The sequence below is a fragment of the Lates calcarifer genome, linkage group LG16_LG22, assembly GCF_001640805.2.
Source record: "Lates calcarifer isolate ASB-BC8 linkage group LG16_LG22, TLL_Latcal_v3, whole genome shotgun sequence".
NCBI lineage: Eukaryota > Metazoa > Chordata > Actinopteri > Centropomidae > Lates > Lates calcarifer.
This window is the reverse complement of record NC_066848.1, coordinates 8,065,895-8,093,514: the sequence shown is the minus strand read 5'-3', so window position 1 is coordinate 8,093,514 and position 27,620 is coordinate 8,065,895. Positions and strand designations below refer to the sequence as shown.

Sequence of the window (27,620 nt, the reverse complement as noted above, 5' to 3'; positions counted from 1 at the left end):
TGCAGAACAGAACGATCCTGTGCTCGCTGCTCTGAGGAGCCCATCACCACAGGAGTCCATGATGGGAAAATCAGTCTGTCTGGATTCTCAGTGAGTGTTGCCGAAGACGAGACTCAGCTGTCATGTGTACAAATGGACATACATCACGTGCAACAAAAGTTCAGTACCTGGAACACGACGATTTGATTGCAGAATAAATCCCGGCGGTAGCTTGCAGTTTATCCAAAACACAATACACACAAAATTTCCATACACATTGCTGCTGAGAAATGCAATCTTCTTTTGCTAATTGTATATGTTACAATTTACTGAGGTTAAAGAAATTAGAAGAAGCCACCCCCTTTTTTTAAGGGTCACATGGGAAAGAGCTTGTTTGTTTAAATGGACAAACCCAATGTTTTTCCAATGACTTTTTTCATTTTGTGAACTTTAAAACTTTTTTACTCTTTCTCAGTATTGAGAACTTGCAGAGTTCCTTATAACACAATATACCCAATACTGTATATTCTTTCTTAGCCAGACATGCTGCATACGAACTTAATCAACAAAACAAACTGATCATGTTACAGAAATGAGTTTTACGTCTCTCTGAAAGGCAAATGTGGCTTTTAGTTTGTAGTCAAAAGTGAAAACAGCAGTCTGTCATATCTGTTCATATCTTCTTCAATTACACAGAACTACAAGAAATCATAAGAGAACAGAAATAGCTGCAAATACACGTGGTTATGGTACAGAGAACACCAAAATGGAATTCTAGATATGGCTGTCGAACAATAGTAGTGGATTCCCACATGGACATGTGAATCAGTAGATCAGTGAGCTCCACATGGTCTCCATCATGTTCATATGTTCACATGACTCCAGGTGCATACAAGAATCAAAGTTACAACTGCTTTGTGGGTTTCTCCCAGCCAGGTCTTTAGACAAACTGTACAACTTTGCCGACTGTGCTGGTCTGCACCTGATCCTGGGGCTTAATGCGCTGCACAGAAACCCAGACAACTCCTGGAACACGTCCTCCACCCTGAGCCTCCTGAAGTACAGCGCTGGCAAGAAGTACAACATCTCCTGGGAGCTGGGCAACGGTCAGTACAGCAACACACCACATACTGCCTGCAAAATAACAAGATAGGCTGCAGTGGGTAGTAAAAACTAATGAGTATGCTTCTGATATTGACGTACAATTTCGAGGTACCTCCACTTTACTTGATGGAAGTAATAACTTTCTCTGCAACTGGAGGTTATGACACACAGTAAAACTTTGCATAGATATTATTGAGACATATGTTCATAAATGCTGTCAACATTTAAGGGAGGAGGAGTTAGTCCAAGAGCAAATGATTTTACTGGCTCATGCAAAGAAAGAGCAATGAGACAACAATGTTAGATCAGCAGTTTTAGACTAAAGCCCATATAAATTGTTGCACTAACCTTAATCAAACTAAGGATCTGAAAAACTGTTTCCAACATTTTACATAAACTTCTAACAATTTCTAACTTAACCAATCTAAAACTATCCTAAGCAGTTTTCTTCTAAAACTACTGAGGTGATGGATCTCTGGACTGGAAACCTTTACCAGAAACATTGGATGAATACCAGTCATTTCTAATACATAATTAACAGATTTTTTCTCTACTAAAAATGTGCAATGAGAAAATAGTTACACTTTTTGTTCATGTCACATTTACTGGTTAGAGAGACATTATTTAGAGAATGAACAATACGTGTGTGTCTAGCAGTTTAAGGGTTAAGGCGAGGGTTCATTCGGGGATGAAAGGAACTGCTAGTCCTCATGTCATCCTAACCATCTGTGTTCCTGGGGAGCTACAGTGCACACAGAGCCCTGTGTTTGCCTGCTGCACATCACTTCATATTTTCATTTCATTTCATCTGCAATAAAGCTCACACAAGAAACTTTTATTTTCGCTTAAGCCTAAAAGTACCATGAAAAATCCATTGATTGGACCATGTGAAAATTTTAGTGAGGGCTTGAACCGTAGCGAAAGTAATCATTTTGAGTAAATCATCCAGACAGTGCAGACATAGACCGAATTTGTAGACGTTGAATGAAAAGGTGATCCTTTGAAATTTGCTAATAATATTCTCATTATATGGAGTACAGCACAGACACAGCTACATACACACAAAAAAACATAAAGTTTCATTTTACAGCTAAAACACAAATCGGTACAGATATAATCCCAGTTTTCTATAGTAGAGTGGTTAAACAGCAGTGGGCCTGCAAAAGTTTATTTCTCCTCCTTTTGGGGAAACTAGCTCCCTCACTCTCTTTGTTTTACTGATTCTCTAAGGCCACCCTGTGTGCTTGGACCATTCCCCTGACACTGAGTCCATCTGTCTGTATTACTGCGAATTGGCCAATTATCCCTTTTTCTACTGGCTGTAGATGTACTGGCTGGATACTCTCTAGGAGAGAAAGATCAGACTACAACAACAACAATATTCTCTGCCACCTCCCCACTGTTGCTTGCATAAACTTTATCTCTCTGGCTCACTCTACTCCATCTCCTCTTCCCAGAGCCGAATGCCTACCGCAGCATGGTGGGTCGTGCGGTCAACAGCACCCAGTTGGCTCAGGACTATACCAAACTGCGGACCTTGCTGCAGTCTGTACGCTATTACCACCGAGCCCATCTCTATGGCCCCAATGCAGGGCGACCCCGGAAGAACGCCATCCTGCTGCTGGATGGGTGAGTCAGCAAGTAATTGATTGGGCAGGATTCCACTCCTTGTTAGGCTATCCTGCCGGAAAAAAGGGGGAAGGTAGTGGAAAGTATGCTGCAGTGGTTTGGGACTTTTACTGAGCTTTACTCTGTTTAATGCACACACACACACACACACATGGTAGTAGTGTTCAGTGTTTATGGATTTCCACTCTGCAGGTTTTAGGGTCTCAGCTCCAGTTATAGCGTGTCAGCCTAAATAAAGTGTCATCTGATTGATAACGTGGCGGCACAATGTCCCACCTGCTGGTTTTACCACAAGCTCCACCAGTTTCGGTTTGACTCTGATGGCTTTTCTAACTCTCAACTGCAGCCTGTGCCCTCCTGAGACTGTAATGTAGTCATACCCTCACTGCAAAAAGATGCATGTAGTCAGTTTTGTATTCAGCTTGTTATCTGCAAGCCATTAATACTTGCTTGTGATTATTTAAGGTGAATAAAAGTGTTGAGTATAGTATCTAGTATTTACCTAGATACTATACTAGTATTTACCTAGATACTATACTAGTACCTAGTGGACAGCTACTATTGACAATTTGACAATTTAACATTATTGCCACATGGTGATGTAGTTGCAAGGCTGGTCTTTCCTGCTCATGTGTCCTGCCCAAAAATGATATTCAAATGCTATGTTTTTGGGACAGTGACACAGAGGAGCAATCTGAGAGGTATTAAATCAAATCCTTTGGAAAATAGTCAGAATTAATGCAATAGATTTATGATTTTGGTGATGATTTAGTTTAATGATGGTGGTTCCTAGTTTGCCACTGTGTAAAGCTGTAATGTCAGCATCGTATTCTGCACTTAAGTCTGTTGAATGAGCAGCCAAACAAACATTCACCAGGGAAAAAATGTCTCATGTCAGTTTGCAGGCTGGATAGCTAATTAGCTGCTAAGCTGCAGCATATTACACAGCATGTAAACTTACTTGCAAATACCACTTGGGTCTGCTTAGATGCTGGTGTGGTCCTAACTCCTCCATTTCACTAACAAGATGCTGTCTGCCCATGAAATGTAAGCTACAGGGCAAGTTTGTTTACTTTGTCTCTTGTGTCTAAGACTGTTTCTGTATGGCTATGTGTCCCCCCTTTCCTTTAATCTGAAACAAACTATATCCCTAACCCCAACCAGTCATCTTCTGAAATGCTTAACCTGACCCCAATATTAAGTTATCTCTGTTACGCCTATCCATAGCCCAGTTTAAGCCCTAACCCCAACCACAGCAGGAGGCGCTGTGGGAAACCTCAGTTTAAAGAGTGAGAAACACTATTCAAAGTGGAAATAGACTTCAACACAAACTGCTGTCAATCAAACACAGACACTGATATGCGCCTCCAGCCTGCTCAGACAAAGGGGAACATTTCTAATATTATCAAAGGACATTTTCCCCTCCTTTTGACAGAGCAAAACTATTAACAATACATTAAAAAAATGTGACATTGACATTGTTTTAGATGACAAAAGGGGATGACTATGTGACTTTGATTTCAGTTGGACTTTAAAGGCATAACATTAACAACTTTCCCTCTTCCTCCTCCATCAACCTCCTCACCACTGACAATGAGCGTGTAGGCAACTGTCACCAACTCAAGCTCTTCTGCCATGAAATTTGTTTAAAGTTTACAGTTGGTAAGATGACTGAGAAACAATGAACTCTCAGTGTAAATATCAGATTATTGGCAATCAAACTCTAACATATTCTTATTCTCCCAATGTTCTCTCAGAGTAGATTACTGATGCAGTAAAAAGAAAATGTCAGCTTATGAAACTGAACAAAGAAAATGTGAGGATATGGGATCTAAATGTCTCAAATGTTTAGTTTTGACAGACAGTAAACTATAGAGTGATACATTCTGCAAAATGGCATCTGACTATTGGTTTTATCTCTATGTAACACAAGCCCTAAATTTACTATGAACACATTAATTCTAGCCACAAACCTCAGATTAACTGATTCAGACACTGCAGGTTCGTAGGCTACTTTTGGGTGTTACTGCCTGTCTTAGTTGTTGAAACTCCCTTTAGACAAGAACTGAGAAAAAGATTGACCAAATAGATGACGAACAAATATATTCAAACATATTCATCACTTCCAAAAAAGTTAAGCCTTTCCAAACATTTCTCTCTACTGAAATGGCAACAAACTTGTCTGAAATGGATGCATCTGTGGATCTGTACAACAAACACAGATTGAACATCAAACATAGATGGATATAGATACACAATCTGATGTTGACAAACATGACTTATGCTAGATGTTTCTTTTCCAGAATAAAAATATCTCAATATATCAAGAGCATTAAATTGAATTAAATTAATTACTTACATAGTCAGCATTATAACATATAAACATTACAAATGGTTTATAAACACATATTGTTTTAAATTTATTAATGTATTTGTCAGAAAAATGTAACTCATAAGTGGAGGCTGGAGGCAGCTCTAATAACATAAATTATGTCTACAAAATGTCCTTATATCTGCTTAAAACTACAATATAATGTGTTTTTTTAAAAAAAAAAACAACAATTTATTAAATTTTGATATAGTATGTTTATTTAAATGCTTTATCGAGATGTTTCCAAACATATTAAATTAAAGATGAAATACCTCATGTATAGACTATGTAATACATCTAAATAAAAATTTAACATACAATACTGATAATATTGTGGTGAATAAATACAGATGAAACACTGCTATATGTTTCATGATTTTTGAGTAGATAGTTTAGCGTTGGTCCTTGGCTGCAACTATCAACAGTAACATCTACTTTCTGTTCTAGCTGAAAAGAAACCAGAGATTTAGGAATCTTTTTTTTTCTTTTTTTCTTTTACAGGGATAACAAGTAGAGGGACAGAGGTGGAATATCTAGCCATGGATTTAATTGGCATTTTTAAATAAGCAGAGAATGGAATTAACTGAGCTAGGGTCCATAAACTAATGTGTGCTAAAATTACAGTGCTTTCACACGTGTGTATGCAAGTGAATGTACAGATACACACATGCACAGGAACAGTTTAATGTCTCAGTGTCTTTCAGTCTGAATATGTCTCCAGCTCCTCTCTGCAACCACACACATTGTGACAGGTCATTGGAGGAAAGAGGAGAAAGAATAATTGGATATGGAGCTACCTCCTCTATGTACTTGAGCTACTTAAATCAGTGAAACCATTAGGAACTGCTGTTTATCTCACTGAGTACTGACAGTTCAAATTTACTCATAAACAAGAGGTGAGTGTTTGTGTGCAGCAGTGTGTGTACAGTTCAGACTAATTGATGAGCAGTGGACTCAGCAGGGGAAAGGGAGGATGTAGAAGATGAGTGGTGAGAAGAGGAGGAGGACTGAGAGGATGAAGAGGAGAGAGTTGGAGTATCCATGGGTCACGGGTGTCACATTTAACGACGGGGTGATTCTTGTGTGTTTGACACTGTTACGAGGAGGTGGCTCTTGTGTTTGACAGCCCAACTACTCCGCTGCTCTCAGGAAATAAGATGAATTAGAGTCTGAGCTGCTCAACAGTCCAAATAGCGGCGCTGCACAGACTAAACAAGCCAGAGCGGTGAAAGTTGTGTTTCTGTGACATGATGTTTAGAGACACAAGTTGATACTCCCAAATATGGAGCGATTTGGGCCAGGTAGACTAGGAAACATACACACACGCGCGCACAGACGCAAAAGCTCGGGAGGAAGGCAGACAGCAGAAGTGTGTGTGTAGAGTTTGTATTTGTGCACAGGATGAGTCCATTAAAAGGTACACTGAGTTCATAACAGTTTTTGTGTCCTCAGGAGATGTTTGGAGTTTGAATTTAACAAACTGAAATCAAACTCTGCAGGCTGCAGAAACAGCTCCAAAAAACACTTTGAACTGATTTTCCATTTTTATAGTTCACAGATTTCCAATATTACTTAAAACATTTTATATATAGTGAACATAAAGGAAAACTATTGTTAAATGTTTGTATTATATTATTATATTCATTATTGTGACAAATTCACATATGCCAGATCCAGAGGACCAGTTCTGTGGGTCTTTAAATAAGCAACATATAACACACACACACACACTCACATATATACATTGATCAGCCATAACATTATGACCACTGGTGGATGAAGTGAATAACATCGATCATCTCGTTATAACACAGTGTTCTGCTGAGGAACCTTTGGTCCTGACATTCATTTGGACATTACATTGTCTCGTACGACCCACCTAAATATTGTCACAAACCAAGCACATACCCCTCCAATGGCAACAACACTGGTGTTGTTGCCACAAAAACTGCTCAGAAATGTCTCGGGGAACACAACAAAGAATCAAAGCTGTTGAGCTGGGTTCCAAACTCCTCAGATCCCATCTGATTCAGTACCTGTGGGACCTACCTAATATTGCATCGGTCCCCCTCACACTGGGGGACTTATTTAAAACAGCTCTGACCTGTTGGGGCTTGGACATGGGATCTCTGAAGATCTCCTATAGTGTCTGGCACTGGGACATTGGCAGCAGATTCATTGGGTCCTGTGAGTTGCGGTGAGAGCATTATCCTGCTGGCGGAGGCTCCTGACATTGGGGAGTGTTGTTGCCATTGGTCTAAAACAATGTTTAGGTGGGTAGTGCATGTCAAAGTAACATCCAGATGAATGAAGGACTCATGGTTCCTCATCATCTCTTGTAACAAGATGATGAATGTTATTCACTTCAGCTGTTAGTGGTTTTAATGTTATGGCTGATTGGTGTATATATACATACATACTTAGGAAAAGTGCCACTCAGGTAAAGGTACCTCTGTTTTTCTGACTTTCAGGTTCATGAGGAACGCTGGCTCCGTTGTAGATGCAGTTACGTGGCAACAGTAGGTATTTTACCCTTTTTTTCTACTTTATTATTCTGTCCATAGAAAACCCCAGAATCAACCTGCAGTCTTCTGAAACAGTAGACTGCTCACTTAACTAACCATAAATCTAACAGCACAGACCATGTTGTGCTTTTCCACCATTATCGCCACACTGTATATGCAGTAGCCAGTAATAACCACTATTAACACTGTTGCTGAGAGAGGCTGATGCATAATGTGGAGAACTGTGTTTATCCTGCAAATGGAACAACAGGAAAATGAACCAGAGAGCGAGAGTGTGCGTTAAATTAGTAACACCTGCCATTTGTCTATTGCACATAGTGTAGGAATGCATACAAACATATCAGTGGTTTGATCTTTTTCCTCATGTTTTATCTGTTTTTCTGTATGCACATATGTAAAATGTCTACAAAAAGACACACCCGCTGTAAGCCCAGACAAGCCCTGTGTGCGCTGAGTGAGTGGTCATTAAGGTGAAGGTCAGGTCTAATTAGGAGAAATTAGAAGAAACGGAAGGAGGAAGGGCTGTCAGTAAGGCTTAGAAAAACACCACCCACACTGTTAAAATCAAACCATATGCTCTGGCTCATTCCCTCTGTCAATTAGCCCATTTTACACTAGAGGTCCAGATTCCAGTCTAACCAGGCTGCGTGACAGAAACTCTGACCTCTACAAAAGAAGCCAAACTAATAAAAGTGGAGACCACTCATTAACACGTCTACGACACAGGTTTTACTCCTCTACAGCTGGCTCATTTTTTTTTATTAAGCATAGTAGGTTGGAAACATTAATTATAGAGCAGTGTAGAGCATCATATGGCTTTGTTGAGAGTACGTCTGTCTGCGGGTTACAGTCAGAGGTGTTGTGTTGGAGCTTGTGGTGATGAAACATGTTGGTTATGTAGTGAAATATTTGTGTACCTCCAGATCACGAAACATTGATATGTGGTTTGCATTATGTTATGACGTTTTTTCCACAACACTGTAGTTTGCAGCATCTTGTCTCAGTTACTGCTCATCCATTGTTGGATTCCCCAACAAAACATGATCAGAATGTTTAGTCATTCTCTCTTAATCTTTCTGTCTCGTCTCTGCCTTTCCATCTTTCTGCAATATTAAGTTTTCTTTCCGAATTTCTTTCCAAACATGCTTGCCTGGATGTCTGGATGCACAAGTTTTTCTTCTCTGTTTTCGTTTCAGATCACTTAAACTCTTATCCACAAATGTTAAAAAGTAAGTTAAAGGGTCAATTCACCCAAATGAATGAAAAAAAAAAAACATTTCTCCTTTTTAGCCATGCTGACAGCTTGGCTCACAGAGAGCCAACATTATTCTGTTGGTCAGCCAGTTGGTCCACCTCTTTGGCCCAGGCTGACATATCCCATAAAACATTTTACAGACATTTATGGTTCCCAGAGGATGAATCTAAACCACCTTGGTAATCCTTGACTTTTCCCTTGACGCCACCATGAGCTTGACATTGTGGTTTTAAATGACATGTCTCAATAGCAATTTGATGGATTGCTATAAAATCAGCTACAGATATTCCTGTTTCTCACAGGATGAACTAAAAATAAATCGCGCACTGTGGTGATACTTCACATTTCTTCTGCCATCACAAGGTCCAAATGTCATTTGTTGACTAATACTTTGGTTTATGACAAAACTGATAACATTCCCAGCAGCCTCAGCTGCACTCGATGCTAATTAGCAAATGTTAGCATGTACTGTTAAGTATAGTAAATGTGTTCTGCCTTACCTAATGGGCTGCTTCATGGTGAGAGAATTAGGCCAGTTAAATGTGTGTGACCAGAGGGCTGCCAGTTCTAGCTGAGAAAATATGAGCAAGAAAAGTGAACGAGACAAATTCACCCCCTTTTCAAAAGGTTTGCTGTTTAGATGCCCCTGAGCAACACACTTAGTGTGAGCCCTGATTGTTTCAACAGTGGGTATTAGTGGTGTGAACATCTGAGTGTGAAGCAAGCAAGCAAACACCCCCTGCTAAACTCTTTTAATAATGAAGTGATGAAAGGTGCACTTTAATGACCCTTGCGTTTGAAAATGAGCACTTCTTGTACAAAGCACTGTGGCCTGAAAGTGAGGCTTACTGGATTTACTCTTTACAGATAAGCGGTCACATTTTGAACACACCAGGATGACACATTATACCCACATCTTTCTTGTTCCTTGTCAGAATGACAGTGGTACTGCATGCCAGAGATCCTGGTGTGCTGCTTATTTATGGCTGAGAGGAGAAAAAAGAGATGTTAAAGATTTTCAGACTAGTCTGAAAATCACAGAGGGACTGTAAATTTACTGATGGCATTCCTGAGGGAAGCTACATATCTCTCCGCTGTTATGTAATGATTGATCTGATGATAACCTGCTGGACCACATCAAGGAACACATCCTCCTTTTACTTTGCTATCCCTCCACTCACCCCAAATCTCTTGCTACACCAGATGGCCCTTAGATGTGCAGTTACACAAGTATATTTCTATAGACCCTACTCATGCTGTACTTATTTCCATTTTACTCCACCAGAACTTTACAGAATAGGTGTTTAAAAGATGAGGAGTGGAATCAATGCAGAGGATGTTCGCATTATTCACCAAAAAATGTCCTCCATAGCACAAAATTGATGTGAAAGGAACCATTATTATTCTGTACTTTTGATACTTTAGTACAATTATATTCAAGTAAAATTTAAAATGCAACTTTCAGATGAGTGTTTTTCCATTATTGGTAATGATACTCTTTAACCTCTGCTTCTATCTATCCCTGTCTGATTTGACCACATATATATATAGTCTGTTCTATATTTCTGTGTTAACAGTTATGTTTGTGATCTGACTTTGATGTGGTGCTGGTGCTTGGTTAGAGCTGTGTAAAACAAGCTGACCAATTGGATCTTTGTCTGAAAACATTGGAACAGAGTGTTGTTCATTTTGGCATTTTATTGAATTCTGGTCATTCTGGCAGCTAAAGTATCATGTAAGTTTTTGAAGGAAAAGTTCTTGGTTATGTTTTAGGAGCTTAGACTTGAGCAATTGTATGAATACCAAGCTAAGATCCCCTCAATCCTGGCCAAAATACTAGATCAGTTTTTCTACATATTCATTTCTCTGTGAGGTTACTCCTCCAGTGAACCAGCAAATTTGAATGTTTAGTGAAGAAAGCTTATCTTTCCTTCTTATCTGATGCTTTTAGAGACCATAGCAAAAAAATCCCAATGGTACTGATGTATGGCTCAACATATAGTTATAATAACTTAAAAAAAAAAATCTGTTTCCATATATGAACTGGAATTTCTTTCCCTGGGATCTGGACTGAAGAATTATTGCGCACTCTCTGGAAAGATGACAGGATAACCAAATAATTTGTATAAAGCTATGACTTAATCCCCACGTTGTTTACAGTTTGAGGCCAGGCGCTTGGGACTTTTCCAACACTGTGACTAAAATTTCAACGAGGTTAAGCTCCAATTGCAAAACTGCTTTACCCCACATGAACAAAATTCAGCTTTACTCTCAGCAGTTTTGTTGACACATCTGTCATTTCCACAGACTTTTCCAAAACAGGTTCAACAGAGGTTTGACCTTTGTTTTGAAATCTTCCAGCCTTATTATTCACAATACAATGTAATTCTTCCTTGACATTGTTCCCCATGAACTTTTGATGAAATCTGCTCTTGCCTAGCATTCTCTAACTTAATTTGCTCAATGGTAAATTGCCTATCATAGTTTTCTTGGAGTGCTCTCTGGCTTTGGGAAAGAAAAAGAAAAGCTAAATTGGCACAAAACATTTTCAGATTTAAGAAGGGCTTGACTGAGCTGGTCTGGTACATTATTAATAACATTTGTTGCTTTAGAGGATTCAGAGGAGAAATCTGCTCTGCAATGAGTCATCTTTTGAATCTCTAATTAACAGGTGTTGCATCTGTTATTACTTTCATTATGTCATGGTATCATAAAAATAGTTCCAATGAATGCATAAGGATTTAAAGATTAAGGAGTTACTTTTTTTCCTTTCAATTTAACTAAATATTTGGTGGTTTGGTGCCAAACAATATCTCTCTGTGGGTTAGGGTCTACATGGGTCATTTGTTGCCTATGATTTTGCTTCTCCTTATATGACATACAGGGTTATAAAATTTACAAATGTAAGTTTGCACTATTATAATGATGATATCATTCTGCAAATCCAGAGCAAAGTATATAAAATACTATCCTACAGGGCGGGATATTCACAAGTGGATGTTAAATTCATTCATTAAATTTATCCATCCATCCATCTATCCATCCATTCAAATCTTGCTGCTGTTTGCCAAAAAGTAAATGATAAATATTAAGTGGTCCATTTTAGACTAATATACTGTAAATCAGTCCATCAAATATGTACAGCCAAAAAAAAACAAACCTCAAAAACCGCTCACACTGTCTTTGATTGAGGTTGAATGATGTTTGAGTAGCACTCAGAATAATAATGTAAGATCTGGAGTTACCTGACCATGAAGATCAGTTGGCTAATGAACTTTAACACTGTGTGATGCTGTCACAGGGACTAATAGCACTCTTGAACTCAAACAGATTTCCTCCCAGCTTGTTGAAGTTTTGGTTTGGAACACTGTAACTAAACCATGGAATGTACACTGACCAGCCCCAAGATTAAAACCAGTTAATGTTGTGGCTGAATGATGTATCTTTATCTGTTTACAATTTCAACAATGTTGGGTGTTCTTAGTGATGTTAATGCTACCATTTATACTAATGTTCGCACATATATATTTAGGGTGAAGTGGTTGGGTTGTCCTTACCCTAACTCTAACTTATCATAAGAGATACTGTAATTTACTCACTGTTGGATTGATAGGCTGTCATTCGCATTGCAGTTAGATTTTAAATCTCATACAACTTTTTTTTCTCTTCTGCTGTGCAAATAAGATGTAAATGTGTTTTGCAGCACCTGAAACATGAACTAGAGTGTCTGGTTGTAGCTCTCATGTTTTCTTCTCTTGGACTCTTTCAGAGGATCTTGGAAAGGCTTTCTGTCTGCCCGCAGGGCGATGTTCCTCAGGACTTTGGCTCTAACTACCAATAAATTCTTCTCTCATCATGCTCTCTTAACATCATCTCTCATTATCATCTGTATTTTTGTCTTCATCGCTCGCACACAGGATCGCCACAGATGGATGTCTGCATTGTTCAGTCTCAGTTTGAAATCTCAGCGCTTCTAATCCCTCTGTTATGCAATCCCACATTTTGACACAGAATTGGATTTTCAGTCCACTAAAGTGTAATTGAATATGTCAGCCCTTGTTCATCATAGTTGAAAGAACAATGAAAATTGTTCTTAGTTTGGATTTTTTATTACACATCTTAACTTCAACTTTAGATTGATTTTAAATGTAGGTTTTACAAGATCAAACTGGACAGATTAAGCAGGTAGGGTGGATGCTTGCATGGATGGATGGAAAATCAAAATGAAGTTTGTACATATCAGTTTAGTGTTTTAATATGTGCTGCGCTGTAATAAGAATCATATGTTTATTGCTTGCGGAAGAGCACAGATTGTTTCTCTCACAGCCTTTTCCCTGCATTCCCATTACAGTTATTACATGGATGGCAGAGTGAACAAAGTGGAGGATTTCCTAAAAACTCGTCTGTTGGACACACTGACAGAGCAGATCACGAAAGTAACCAAGGTATGCAAGTTTCCCTCTAAGTTCTGTAATGTAACTTAGTAATATATACTGTGCATAAAACTACATATATCCACATCAACTAATTCTGAAGTGGTCTGAGATCAGTTCTAAATCTGATGTCAAAATTAAGTTAATATCTGGTGTATATTTCAGAGTTCCCGTCTTAGTTCTTTTCCCCTGTTAAATCTAAATAAATTCTCTATCAGTTTACACTTCCAGACAACCTTGAGGGAGGATATGAAGAAATAACAAATTTTAATCATGCCATTTATTTGCATTTCTTTTGAGTTTGCCAAGTTATGGATCATTTCAGTCCTCAGCCAGTTTTTGTGACGATAAAGCCATATGTGCAAACCCACAAGAGTGAACCCTCAGGGTAAAAGGGTTGAGTCCACCATAAGGTAATATTAACAACACTGGCTGCTGTGGCAGACTTGCTGAATTTTCAGAGATGAACAGTGCCAAAGTGCCTCAGGGAAAAAGATGCAATCATTTAAGAACAAAACTTAAAACATTCAGTGAAATGTAACAGGAGTGGGGTTCTTCTGTGCATCACCAAAGTCAATAAGATTGGGTTTTTGCGTTTCTGGTTTGTATACACTTATGTGCATTATTATTATTCTGTGTCTTTTTTTATATATATATTTCTGTGTCTATTTGCATACATGAAAGTCCTTTCATCATGGATTTCGTTACACCTGTGTTTCCATCACTCACTGCAGGTTGTGAACACACATACTCCTGGTAAGAAGGTGTGGCTTGGTGGACTGGGGCCGGCGTGGGCAGGAGGCATCAGTAATCTTTCTGACACATATGCTGCTGGCTTTCTGTAAGTGCTGAAATCATACGATAGCTTCTTAAGAAACCATTTTTTTGTGTTCTGTAGATAATGATACCACCATGAACTGAATCAGGCATGTGTACATGTTCATCTGTATTCCAGGTGGGTGAACACGCTGGGTATGGCTGCAATGCAGGGGATAGATGTTGTGTTGCGTCACTCGTTCTTCGACTACGGATACACGCACCTTGTGGACCAGCACTTTCACCCTTTACCTGTAAGTCTCTCAACTTCAGTTCAGTAAGGATTAGAATGGTTATTGGTTCACTTTGTCAGGGCCTCAACTCACCCCTCTTCATCATAATAACAGGGATCTGAAATGAGCAGTCCCATTATGCTCCATACCTCCTCTGTACTAGACCCAGTGCCTCGATGGCACCTCTCGCTCTTTCCCGTGGGAGCTATTAGCTGAGATGAAAGGCGTTTAGTGGTGATGAGTGGATAGACGCGGGGGCGAAATGCCATGTAACCTTAGCCCTTTGTCAGTAACTCAGGACAGTGTCACTCCTTCCCTCAACCCCCATCACAACTGTGTGCTTCTCTGTGCGGGACAGTCGGCCGGTGAGAGATTTGTAACCTGAGATGCTGATACACAGGCATGTTAGTAAAATAGCCTGCAACACTGTGTGAAATGGAACTGCCCAGTCCCAAGTTCCTCTGTGGTTTGGTCTCAATAATGTTGCAAAAGAAATACAATAAGCTTAGTCCACAGCACTGTATTAATCATCTGAAATACGTCGTTTTCTCTTATTTATTTCTGCAGGATCAGTTTGAAATATAACAAGGTTTGAGGTCTTAATGTTCCTTTATTGTACTCAAAGTTAAACTTAAGATGTCCCATGGTATTTTATTGATCAAAATAAATTAATAAAAAGGGTGAATTTTAAGTCTTGCCATAGTATTAAACTGATCTCATTTTGCTGGTAAAAAAAAAATAATAAAGGAGAAGTGTGAAGGAGGAGTGTGTTAAAATGCTATCATGAGCCAGGTGCATAAAAAAGATTTATTAAATTCATAAAAAATAAAAAATTATATTCAGCTGAGGCAGAGCAGGGGTGAGAGGCTTACATTAAGGACATGTACAGGGAATTTAATGTGCCTACAATAAAGGAGAAATATGATGGAATTGAGGCATTTAGCAAGCATTTATTATTATTCAAGATTAATCTCTTATGTCTTTAGTCAGAAAAAGCAGCTAGAATGATCCCAATCCAATCCCAAAATACCACCAACTGCTAACGTTATTGAGTATTGAGCGCATGAACTAATCACCTCTGTAAAATCTGCCAATAATTTTTAACCAAACCCCTATTTAGTTCTTCTTTCTTCTGCCTCTCTTCAACTATAAGATATTAAACAATCAAGATGGCTCCATTTTTCTTCCCTCCTCGTCTCCATTATTTTTCTGGGAATGACGGTCTCCCGCTTGGATCACAATGCTTTTAACATGGCTGGATGTCTGAAGGCTGCACCAGCCTACCTGCTGAGAGAATTCACTGCAGGGCCAACCTGTCCACTGCATGGGAAATTTACGACCTGGCCCCTTCCCCTATAGGATGACTCCCCCGTTGGTACAATCCAGTCAAAGCCCCCGGCCGACTGAATGACTCAACCACTTCAACTTTTTCCACACTTATACCTCTCACTTTTTGCTCCTATTTCAGCGTTGAGGAACAGAAATGTCAATAAGTAGCAGGTAAAATCATATTATAATCATATTATAATAGAGTCAGAACAAATATTTCTTTCTCACGTACAAAGCAGGGAGATGAAACTGCACTTAAATATATCTGGTCTCAAATTGCCCCCTCTCCCCATGTTGAACCCCCAACTTGCAGACCTTCATGACTCTGGATATTGTGGGTACACTTGTAGATATTTTTACCTTTTCCTGGAGATGTTTTTCTGTCTTCATTTTCAACAGCTGTTACCTTTTGGGAAGCCCAGTTAAAACTTGCTAGAGATTGTTAACTTCTTCATGGATCCATTTAAATGAAAAACGCTGAAATGTTGAACTACCGGGATGCTGAGACATTAACACGGTCTCAACCAGGCAATCTGACTGTCATTTGACCCATTTAGTAAAACACTAGAGGTTAATTGTTACTCTCCTTGTTACTGTCCTCTGTTCCCTTCACCGTGCAGCTGAGATTTGATTGGTCTCTGGTGTGTTGTTTTACTTTTCTGGAGTCCTTGACATGTTACTGCTTTACGTGTTCCTGTCTCTATTGCTCTCTGTTTCTTGGTGCATATGGTACTTTGATTGAATGTGAAAGTGATGATTGTTCCACCAACTGATGTCTTTCTTTCTGTTCATCTGTCTGTCTATCCAGATAAGAAGAGCTGGGGGCAAAAAGGACAGGGAGCGAGACAGGCAATTAGACAGGAAAACAGGCAGACACTCAGACCACGGAAGGTTTAGGATCTCAGCTGACGTTTCCCAAAAATTTGAGCTTTATATCTGTCCAATTCATGTTCTGGTCCGGGATTGTAACACGGCTGTAGTTTAAAATATATACATTTATGACGGTTTCTTTTCCTTGAGTTTTGAAATTTCAAAACAAAGCAAGGGTATGTAGCACCTCTCTGGCCATCTTGCGCAAATAAAACTCCAGACTCATAACTGTTCTGTGTTTTATACACAATGTAATGATCACAGATCACAATTCTGGTCATACATTCATCCATCCATCTCTGTGCCTGTGGCCAGCACTATACAGTTCCATACTGTGCTCTGCTTCTTCGATGCCTTGGCAGCAAATTAAGTTAAAGCCTGCATGGAAAAAAGAAGCCCTTAAATGTTGCCATATGCAGGATTGCATGGGAACTTCCTGAGGAACACATGTTGTTCTGGGTCTCTTGGAGAGGTGTTGAGTCTGTGTAGTCTATAGAGTGAGACACAGAATCATGGACCACTCAACAATGATAACAGAAAACAGCAATTCATGATTGAGCATAATATTTTATAAAAATGTCATATTTAAGACCTGTCAGTTCTAAACCGGTCAGCAGTTGTTAGATACAATGTGACATGTTACATAGGACAATCAGCTCCAACTAAATGTTGAGTGTCAGAGTGCTGACATATTTGGATCTGACATTTTTGTGGAGTATATCTTCTTTTTTTTTTACCCCGTCACACACTAGCTGCTTTGCTGGCACATTCTTAATTCTCACAGTTTGCGAAACTTAATCTGTTTGTACAATCACCAGGACATTTCATGGCTGAATAAACAAAATGGAGATTTTAGCAATATTTCCTTTCAGGGAAATCCAGAATCCAGCATTGCTGTAATAAAGGGTCTCTCTCAATAAAAATCCTTAGATTTAAATACAGTGGAGTTGGCAATGCTTTTAAAACTGTTTCCCTGCTGTCTGACAGATCAAGTCTTTAAAACATCCTTTCCGCACCTGCCTGCCTTGGCATTGTATCTTTAAACAACAACCAGGTGGACCCTGTCCTGAGCATTAAGATGATGAAATTATTCCATACTGTCATGAAAGTAATGCCAAATTTGTCTGTGTGCTTATGTATGCAATGGTGTTGCCCTTACAGGATTACTGGTTTTCTCTGGTCTTCAAGCGTCTGGTGGGTCCGAGGGTTTTAGCGGTGCGGGTTGCTGGACTACAGAGGAAGCCTCAACCAGGACGAGTCATACGAGACAAGCTACGCATCTACGCCCACTGCACCAGTTACTACAAGTATGTGATTACAGCTTAACCACCTTGGATTAGTTTGCAACCTGCACTTAAACACAAGCATGCATGTGTTGCATGTGTAATTTTATTCATATGAGGCTGACTGATGACAAGACACACACCACCTTAACCTTTCAGTGATGTGTAGTAATACTTTGGGAATGTCCTGGAAGATTTAGATGGAAAACAGACTGCTGCGGTTTGAACTTTTTCTTCGCCCTGTGTCCTCCTGCAAACACCTGAGGCGCAGTGTCTGGTGGGGAAGAACAAAATCCCCAGCCGGCCTATTTGGCTTCTCATAAATAAGCAGACCGCAGACACCCGCTCATTCACAGCTCAGAGCCTATAAAACTTAACGGGTATCACTTATCAGGTGTGTGGGTTCTGTCTCCCTGCCGTCAAAGAGCCGCTGAAAGGTGTGCTAGGCCTTTATCCCATCTCGGATTGGCTGGAGGGGGGTATTTGAGGGGGAGGGGGAGGGACAATAAGGCGGTCTGTGCCGGGAGCAGATAAAGAGTGCCACCATGGCCTGTTCAAGGTTATCATTTAACCTAGGCCATTGGCTGTCAGCACCAGGCTAGACTTACGGCCTTACCCTAGACAGGGCTCGTTTACAGGTGGAGCATCTTTTAGAAAAATAGTGGAGTGCTGCACAGATAGATTGTCGACAAATGGGGCAGGAGTTGCATAACCAACACACACGGCCTCATGAGGTCTAATGACATGCATGCGGAATACTTGAAATAGTTTTCAATAAGTGTCCTCAGTCAGCCACCTGGTGAATTTGGGAGTAAAGAGATGTTCATGGCATGTGGTGCCACTCAGCTCCACTTAGCACACCAATCAGCCCTGTGCTCATATGATCAGACAGTGAAGCACAAAAGCAGCCCCTCTTCAATCCGAAGCCACTTCAGTTGCCATTATTTCTGCCACTTTGTGGTTTTACACAGTCAACCCACAAGTGGACGAACCATTGTAGTCTTAGTGGTTTGACTGTACTGTGTTAGACAGCAAAGACTATAAATGTGCTCAGGCAGTCAGTGGTTTGAAAAGTCTTTGCAGATTAGATATTTGACTTTCATTGCCCTTTTACCCCTTTTAGTGGTTGTTTTTTTCACTTTCCAGAGATGCGCCAACATCAAACAGCATGAACACATGTTTATGTTCCTGGTTTGAATCTTTAAGAGCCTCATCATTTGGAAGGCCTTAGAGGTCATTATCTCTCCCTCCATCTAACCATCTGATCTATCACTCGGAGCCATGGTCCACGTTTCTCAGAAACGAGGCTCCATGAGTTTAACACAGAGCCAGACACACAGGGTTCATATCAACAGTGCACTGCTTTATTTCTTTTGGTGAATATATTGAATATACAGGATAAATGAAATAAATAGCTCACCCTGTGCCCAAAAGAACAAAGATAAACATCAAACCAAGAACAAAGATTGCTTTAAAGATATGAGATTTTGGAGGTGGTAAGTGGGAGAGGTGTGTGCCAGACCATTTAGCCGGTGCTCAGCCCTGACCCTGAGCACCGAGGCCCACATGTGGTATTCACTACAGCTGTGTTGTCTTTGTCCTCGTATCTGGCCCCTTATTAGATTTTATCATGTTTGTCTTATCTGTCCCACTTAGTTATTTACCTTTGGCCAGTATCCCTATCAAGTTGTGTCCCCAGTGCTTTGCTCTCAGGAGAGGGACTCAAACACTGTTGTCTGTGTAACTCAAGAAGTGTTGCCCATTGCGTTCACACCCATCATCTGATACTGGACTACACAGCAACAAGTTTTAATTTTGGATACTGTACAAGAGAAGCAGATTGTTGCATCAGATAGCCTTTATAAGGATGATAAAGGCTTTGAAAATGAAATGTGGTTTAGTAGCGTTCATTCTAAATATAGATAATATGTTTTAGGCCGTGATAAGGGAGAACTTGATGCTTAATGGAATTCCCTTCTTGATCATGCTTTATCTTTATTATTTTTCTGCAAGCCTTTTGATCTGATCAGATCAAGGAGTAGTGGTTTGATATTACTATATGTAATAAAAATATCAAAGACATCCTTCTCTTTGTAGTCATCTTTAATTATAGAGAATTTTATTCAACATGGCAATGTAATATATAATGAAGCCCTATTAACAGATGTGGAAGGGAGCCGTTTTTCCTTGTTGCATCCTGATTATCCTTTCTGAAGGTAAAGGAAATTTAATGTTGTTTTTCATCATTTTCTCTATGATACCAGTCATAACTACGTGAGGGGGTCCATAACAATCTACATCATCAACCTGCATCGGTCGCGAAAGAAAATCAAGTTGGCGGGGACATTACGGAACAAAACTGTCCACCAGTACCTGCTGCAACCATATGGGACTGACGGACTCAGAGCCAAGTTAGTATCTCTCCCTTTGTCTCATCCACATGCACACAAATGCACATACACACACTGGCACTGAATAGTTGTTTTCTATCCAAACAACAGTGTGGTCTCTCCTGTTCCATTCATTCATGCTGATCAAACAAGATAAATGCATTGGTGAGAGACCCACAGCCACACAAGTCTTCCAGTCCTGTCATTGCTTGTATGAAATAAACATAAATTGGTCAATGAAATATAAAACCAATTATGATTTAAAACGCTTAAAGATGAGTAACAGGGATAGTGAGAATTTCAAAAACCACTTTATGGATCTTAAATTATTTTTCCAAACCTTGACAGTGTGTTAATCATTGACACTTCAAAAAGCTGTAGCAAATCAATCATAAAACAACAATGGGTGATGGACTTGAACTGTATAATTCATGCTGAGTTGCCGTGTGAATACACACCACAAAATCTGCAAATATATACTCTTACATGCAGTAACTTCTTCCCATCTTTTTCTAGAGTGCAGATATCTTCAGACAACAAGCAGAACTCATAAAGTATAATACAACTAATAAAAGCTAATAAAGAATAATGTAGGCATTAAACCCTTTTTTATTTTTCCTTTGTCAGTGAAGAACTGGTTATTAATTCAGACTGTCATAATTTGTTGCGCTGCTTTACTGAAACTTGCCAACTTAGTTATAAAAGGAAACATTCACAGAGCCCAGAGTCCTTCACCAAGTTCCAGCACGTTTGCGTCTCCTTGTCTGAATCTGGTTTTATTGCTCACAACAGATGTTTTATCAATGAATTTAATTTTATATTCATGGCTTTTTACCTCCCAGTGCTGTTTCTCAGTGAGTTTTTTTTTTTTTTTACTATGATATATTACCCTTTAACCAGGTAACATAATTCCTGTTTCCTTAAAACGTGCTGTAAAATAAAGTTTATGCTTTCGGTCTCTTCCTCTCTCCTTTAAGCCCCTGGCCTGTTATTCTGACTCTCACTTAAGCCTCAAATCCTGGCATAACAGCCTAATGACTCGGGACCGTGTGTATTTTGTGTGTGTGTGTCTTTGTGTTATACGATACCTACATACAGCCTTAATGGAGGCTCAGGCATGATCTTCCAATAACAGCGTAATGATGGAGGATGTTTTAGGTGTTAGAACAGGATTGCAATGCAGTTAATAGGAGAGCGAGCTAACGATGGGCCTTTTTCGGGCCTTAAATGCTTTCCTTTACCACAGGCAGCGCAGGGGGACATTTATGAAAAATTTAGCAACACCAGATGTCTATAAATTTGTCTGAGTAGTGGGGCTTTTTTTTTTTTTTTTTTTTTAACGCTGGCCAAGTATTCAGGTCCATGCATGTTGACGGAAAACTGTGAGCAATGTAGTTTGATTCATAACCTCTCATTATTGAGCATAATTTTATTTGATATTTATTGAATTCGAGGTTCACGTAGAAATATCCAGACCGCTGGACTTAGTCCCTACATTATCGGTAACTCTACAATATAACAATATAATAAAAAAAGGTCACTCATAACAGCAACACTTTAAAGGTGAAAAGCTGCACATTAAAGGTAGCACTAAATTACAAATGCTGTGTCTCTTAGAGCATGATTTATTAAGTTACCTATCACAATTACTGATCTTACCTCGCATGGATAAATAGAAACAATGCATTTTTATATGGAAAAAATAGAGACCGTCATACTCAAGCTGAAAGCGCAAGTTTGAAGTTTCATAATAAATTCCTGCTGGATTTTTTCTTTTTTTTTTCTTTTTTTATCTTACTGATTACAGTCCAATCTTTTTGTGATTATTATCCTATGATTTTCGGCAGCTGCTCTGCAATAATATTCTATATTGTTTAAAATGTTTTTTAATGGTAAAATTGTTACTAAATTTTATCGAATCCGTGTCAGGGATTAAAAAAAAAGAAAAAGGAGTTTGAAGCTATTAATAGTCTCTACAAAACACAGATATGAGACAACTCATTCTGTTCTCTGTCTAAAGAATATCAAGGAAGGTTTTCCATCGTATAACAAGGCAAGGCTGTATGTGAGCATTGAACAGATCTGGGTTAATTTTATCCCATATAAGTTGTGCTTAACCCTTCGTCCTCATTGTAAAAACACTAAGAAAGCATTTTTAGCTGTTTGCAACAACCCAAATTACTTTACTTTGACACTGTGAAATCCTGCTGCTGAGTATACAGTATTATAGCAACCAGTGTGTCAGGCAAAATTCATTTTAAATAACATGACAAAATAAATTATATCAAAATAGTATTTTGAACAGCCTCTGAAAACCTTATTTTCAATATTCTTATTAGTTATAGTTTTTGTGGCTATAGTACTGTAAAGAGTACTCGAATATTGTCTTTGCTTTAAAATTTACTGTTTCAGTGCAGCTGTTGTGGAGAAATAGGTTATCTTTCACTTTATGCAGTTCTCACTCAAAGAGTCAGGATGTACTACTGTGCCATTGTGAAACTGCAGTTTTGAAACAGCAGCTCCCCCAAGTGTCCAACTGACAGAATCATAACTAAAAGACTGAAAGTGCAGGAAGTGATCCAGATTTTCTGTCTTTTGTCGATGATTTACCAGTTTGCAGTTACCAGTTTTATGTGATGAGGCTGACACAGACTATATCACACTGAGCTGTGTTTCCTATCCTCTTCTCCCTGCAGACATGTCCAGCTGAACGGGGAGAAGCTGCTCATGTCGGACAATGAGACCTTCCCCGAGTTGAAGCCTAAGACACTGAGGGCTGGTCGGACAATAGCCATGCCTCCCATGACCATAGGCTTTTATGTAATCAAAAACATTAACGCATACGTCTGTCGAAGATAACACAGAACCTTCACCCGAGTGTGACTCTTCATTTTTTATTTCATCTGTCTGGGAAACAAAAAAAACAAAACAGAGCGAGGTGAGAATTAGGAATCAGGATTTTAATGTTTTGCTCAAGGACACTTAAAATGGTAAAATGGACACATGGCTTGAATTAATCAGTACAATCCTCTGGTTTAACAACAGTCTCTTCAATCATTACTCTAGAGTGGTTTAATTACCACTCTACCAAATTAAAATAAACCCAGCCCTTCCTTTGTTCTCTTCTCTGATCCAGCAAAGAAAGACTTGCCCAAGACACATAAAACGGGCTGCACTGAACACTTTTCAGATCTTTTCACCAGCAATTCCTCATATGCTACAAGACTTGTATGGACAGTGGTTGTTTTGTGCCTCTGTATAAAGTTTTTTGTTTTGTAGTCACAGAAATGCAATATCAAAAAGTCTATATTCTTTGACTTGATTAAGCTATATATTTCTCTTGGACTGTCAAAGCTAGGGTCTGTTATCTCTGTGTTTGCCAAGTAAGTTTTGTTTTTTCTCTTTCTTTCTAATCTTTCATTGATGGACAGATAAAAAAAAGTATGAGAGAAAACTCTGAACAGGCAGCGTTTCTGTGGTATACACAAGTCAGCTTCAGTTTGACTTGATCCTTTCCACAAAGAGAAAATGCAGAGGTGTGTGCAAGGTCAGGCCTGGACTAACCGAGTGGTGAGAGTGTGTGTGTGTGTGTGTGTGTGTGTGTGTGTGTGTGTGTGTGTGTGTGTGGGCGCGTGTGCGCATTTCATTGATAAAGCTACTGATGTGTCTGTTCAGCCTGTTTGACGTGCCGCTGAAAGTATACGTTTCTTCCCTCGCCATATCAAGTGGCTTGAAGGAGAAATCTGTTTCTTTTAAAGGCTGTTTTTGTATGTTTTGTGTGTCATTGCTTTTCTGCTGCGGGTTTCAATGTAACTGCAGTGTACGCTGTTGTGCAGCGATGCATAGCTGAAGAACAATGTGAACCCATCCATAACATCTGTCCTCACATAGCCTGCATCCACACAAAATCTGGGTTTTGCTTTAGATTTAAAAATTCTAAAATCCCAGTTTTTCAGGTGTATTTTAACCTATCTCACTATCTCTTCAGTGTGATCTCACATTTTATAATCCTCTTATGCTGCTAGTTTTTTTTAAAGATATACGTTATATATTTTACATAATTTTGTACAGATTTACTGTCATATATTATTAGATAATGTATTGTACATAAAAAAGAATAATGAAAGTAAGTGGTTTAAGCTCAATATGTTTACTTACATACAGTATACACCTAATTTATATAAAAATACTTTGCTTTGTCTTTACATTTCTTTTACAAATGTCTCAGTTATGTTAGTGGTACCAATGCCCCAATTCTGAAGCAAAATTTTAAGCATATTCATTGAATAACGGGGTGACTGAGTGACTGTGTTAAAATGAAACTGTCATAGGAACAAATAAGAAAAGGGAATTGCCTTAAAATGGTCCACACCTGCATTTATTTCAGTTTTATTTCATTATATCTTTACCATTTTATTCAATGATCAGCAGGTTCAGTGCCTGAGCATGTTGAATATAAAGGAATATTTGTCCTCTGAATGTGTTTATAGTTAATGTAGAGATGTTCATATTTCTTTTGGAGAGCATTATTTTAATATGTAAAGTGTGCCTATGTATTATTTTTTGTTAAGAAAAAGTTTACATTGATAATAAACACCTACAAATACCTGAGAAGTCGTATATAATCAATAAAAATCAGTCTGCACTAAAGAAAGCAATGCTTTCCTTCTCAGATTTTAGTTTTGTCACTGCTAAGACGACATTAAACTTTGCCTATAAACTCATTATGCTGCATGCAAGATGCAATTTGGAAGTAAGTTCTACTTGTGTATAAATACCTAAGGTCTGTCATGTGAATTACACTAAGCAGTGCAACCAGACTCTACAGTATTTCTTGGGGATATGACAGGGATCTCTAGAACCACATGGTCACAAGGAGAAGAAAAAGAAACAAAGAGATGAGAAGATGTGATTTATAAAGCAGAAATACCCTCACACAGAAAGAACCTATAAATAAAAACTGTCAAATTCTAGCAACATCCTTAAAGAAAGGTACTGGGGTATTAAGGCTACCATTGTTGGTGCTCTCACTCACTCACTCTTACAGGCACATACACAAACTGTTACACTTTGTGGCCCCAGATGTGGAAGCAGCTGGAGCAAGTCTTTGTAGTGGGAAGAGTGCTGTCTTGTCACTGCATGAAGCAGCTGCTGATGGGAAACATGAAGCCAGGATGGGTTAAACCTCCAGACCTCAGCTTTGGCCCAGACAGACTAAACCTGGGCCAGACCTGGCTCAGTGTCCACTGATGCATAGACTGCTGGGATCTGCTTGGTGGGATCATGTAAAAAGGGAGATGAAGGACTATGGTTAGATCCTGTGTGCCCTTTGATGAAATGCTCGCCATTCAGGTTCCCCCACTTTCAAGCACGGTGCGTCGAATCTGCACCATACTTATTTCTATAGAAAGCAAGACAGGCTTGAGCTGTGCTGAAGTTCCATGACAGTGAGTCATTAACACTGGCGGCCCTTCAAGAGCTGTGATCCAAAGCATGTACCTTTAATTATATTTTTGTTTTAAGTTCCATTCATGGGAAATGGGCTTTTGCTTTTATGTAAGTAGCAGAAATGTTTGGTCTCAGAAATGAACATGTGGTTCATTTTAAACAGGCCAACATTGTTGACATGTAAGAATCAAACCAGACTCATTAACACCTGGTCCACTGAATCAGTGGTATTATGAGGAGAAAAATATTATTCACTATGAAGGCCACGCACACTGTATGTGCACATTTAGATGAATATGCAGACATGAAGCATAGAGAAACGTGGAAAAACAGAGATTGAGAGAGGACAGATGTGCTTAGGTTCAGAAGGATAAGGAACTTGAATTGGTGCTGCACTTACTCAGGAAAATTGCTTAAAATCGGTCATCACTGTGAATTTAAAATGCCCTCAGATCAGATACATGTTTGATACAGACAATAGAGAATTGGCTTGTACACCAAGGCAAAACAAAATCTAAATAATGTCTGGTTTTAATCTGTATCTCACTGAAATCAAAAGTATGTTTATTGAGTAAATTAAGTACCTCTGACCTGACCGAAGCAATATCCAGAGATGAGGCCTCGGTGAACTTCCTGACATTCAGACCAGGATCTTATCAACCAGATCCATGGAAATGGTTTTGTTTGGCGAACTTTGGTTCATATAAACCTGTGCTTTGTGATAACAACGGCTGAGCGTCACTTCCTCAGACAAAATCTAATTGTGTTGTGATTGAGGAGGACTGCGCCGTGTCTGGCCACTTCTGCGTGACAGTGCCTCCTTAGTGGAGGTAACTGTTACCCAGGCCTGCCCAACACTGTTTATACTCAGTGATCCATTTTGAGACATGCAAGGCCCCTTTGCCCTGTTAGCAAACACTGAGGATTTCATGATGTTTACTCTGTATATACAGGAGTCAGCTTAAATAAGACTTCCATGAATGCCGGATCCCCGGAAAACTGATGGACTAGATTAGACCTTGGCCCACGACTTAGAACTCTTGGCATTTTGGACCATTTTGACCCAAGCAAGGTTAATAAAACATAAATATTTATGTTACTACAGGGCTCTTTGCTCCGCTCAGAAGCCAAGCATACAATCTGTGCTGAATATTATGATACAACACAGATTTATTGTAGCCATCAAAACATTCTCTGAGGAAAAAGCCTGGTGTTTGGTGAGTATTTGTGTATATGCAGCATATATGTAATGTATATCTCCAACAAGGTGGAAGTTTATACAGAAATGAATATGGGAGATAATATTGCATTTTCAAGTGTATTGTGAATTTCTCATCCCTCTCATATAATAATAATGTTTAGTTTGTTTTTTGTTTTTAAACTCATAACAGCATTTTAAGGTGCCATGTTTAATTGATTTATATATTTACTATTGGATTAGTTTAAAAACACTAGACGAGTATAAATGTGTTAGTTAAACTATTTTATGCTGGCCAAATATTCAGTTCCATATAAATGCTTGATTAGAATTTCATTTGATATTTAAACATATCCAGCCCACAGAACCAAATCTGTCTTACACTAGTTTTGACATTGTGCACAATTTCTCCCGTCCCTCTGCATGTTTTGTGTTTTTTCCCCTTCATTGTAACCTAAGAAATCCAGGGCACACACACGTCTAATCTCATTCTCAGCCATGAAGCTGCATTCCACAAATACCAAACTATTGTCTACATCACAGCCTCTGAGTCATGTGCCCCACATCACCAGCACCAGCACATGACTTTCTCCTGCTTCACTGATCATCAGGCTCCTGACAAGGCGACCCACCGAAAAGAGCAGTCTCTGACTACTAACACTTATCCAGGAGCAGTCTTTACGCGGCGCTCCTCGGCAGCTTCACAGCTCCTTCTGTTTTCAGATCAGCTAGCTGAAGTCCTCGCTGTTGTCACATG

At 39.1% G+C, this 27,620-nt stretch overlaps 1 protein-coding gene across 1 annotated transcript in view; it reads left to right on the top strand.

The window, feature by feature from the left end:
* hpse2 (heparanase 2) overlaps positions 1-26,788 on the top strand; it is a 54,961-nt gene extending 28,173 nt beyond the window's left edge. The window contains exons 5-13 of the mRNA XM_018677792.2: positions 912-1,085; positions 2,541-2,712; positions 7,555-7,602; positions 13,215-13,308; positions 14,031-14,137; positions 14,252-14,366; positions 17,706-17,851; positions 20,092-20,238; positions 22,914-26,788. Coding sequence (XP_018533308.1) covers positions 912-1,085; positions 2,541-2,712; positions 7,555-7,602; positions 13,215-13,308; positions 14,031-14,137; positions 14,252-14,366; positions 17,706-17,851; positions 20,092-20,238; positions 22,914-23,076 — 1,166 coding nt within the window. The 3' untranslated portion in view covers positions 23,077-26,788. The remainder of the gene's footprint in view (positions 1-911; positions 1,086-2,540; positions 2,713-7,554; positions 7,603-13,214; positions 13,309-14,030; positions 14,138-14,251; positions 14,367-17,705; positions 17,852-20,091; positions 20,239-22,913) is intronic.
* The last annotated feature ends 832 nt before the right edge of the window (positions 26,789-27,620 follow it).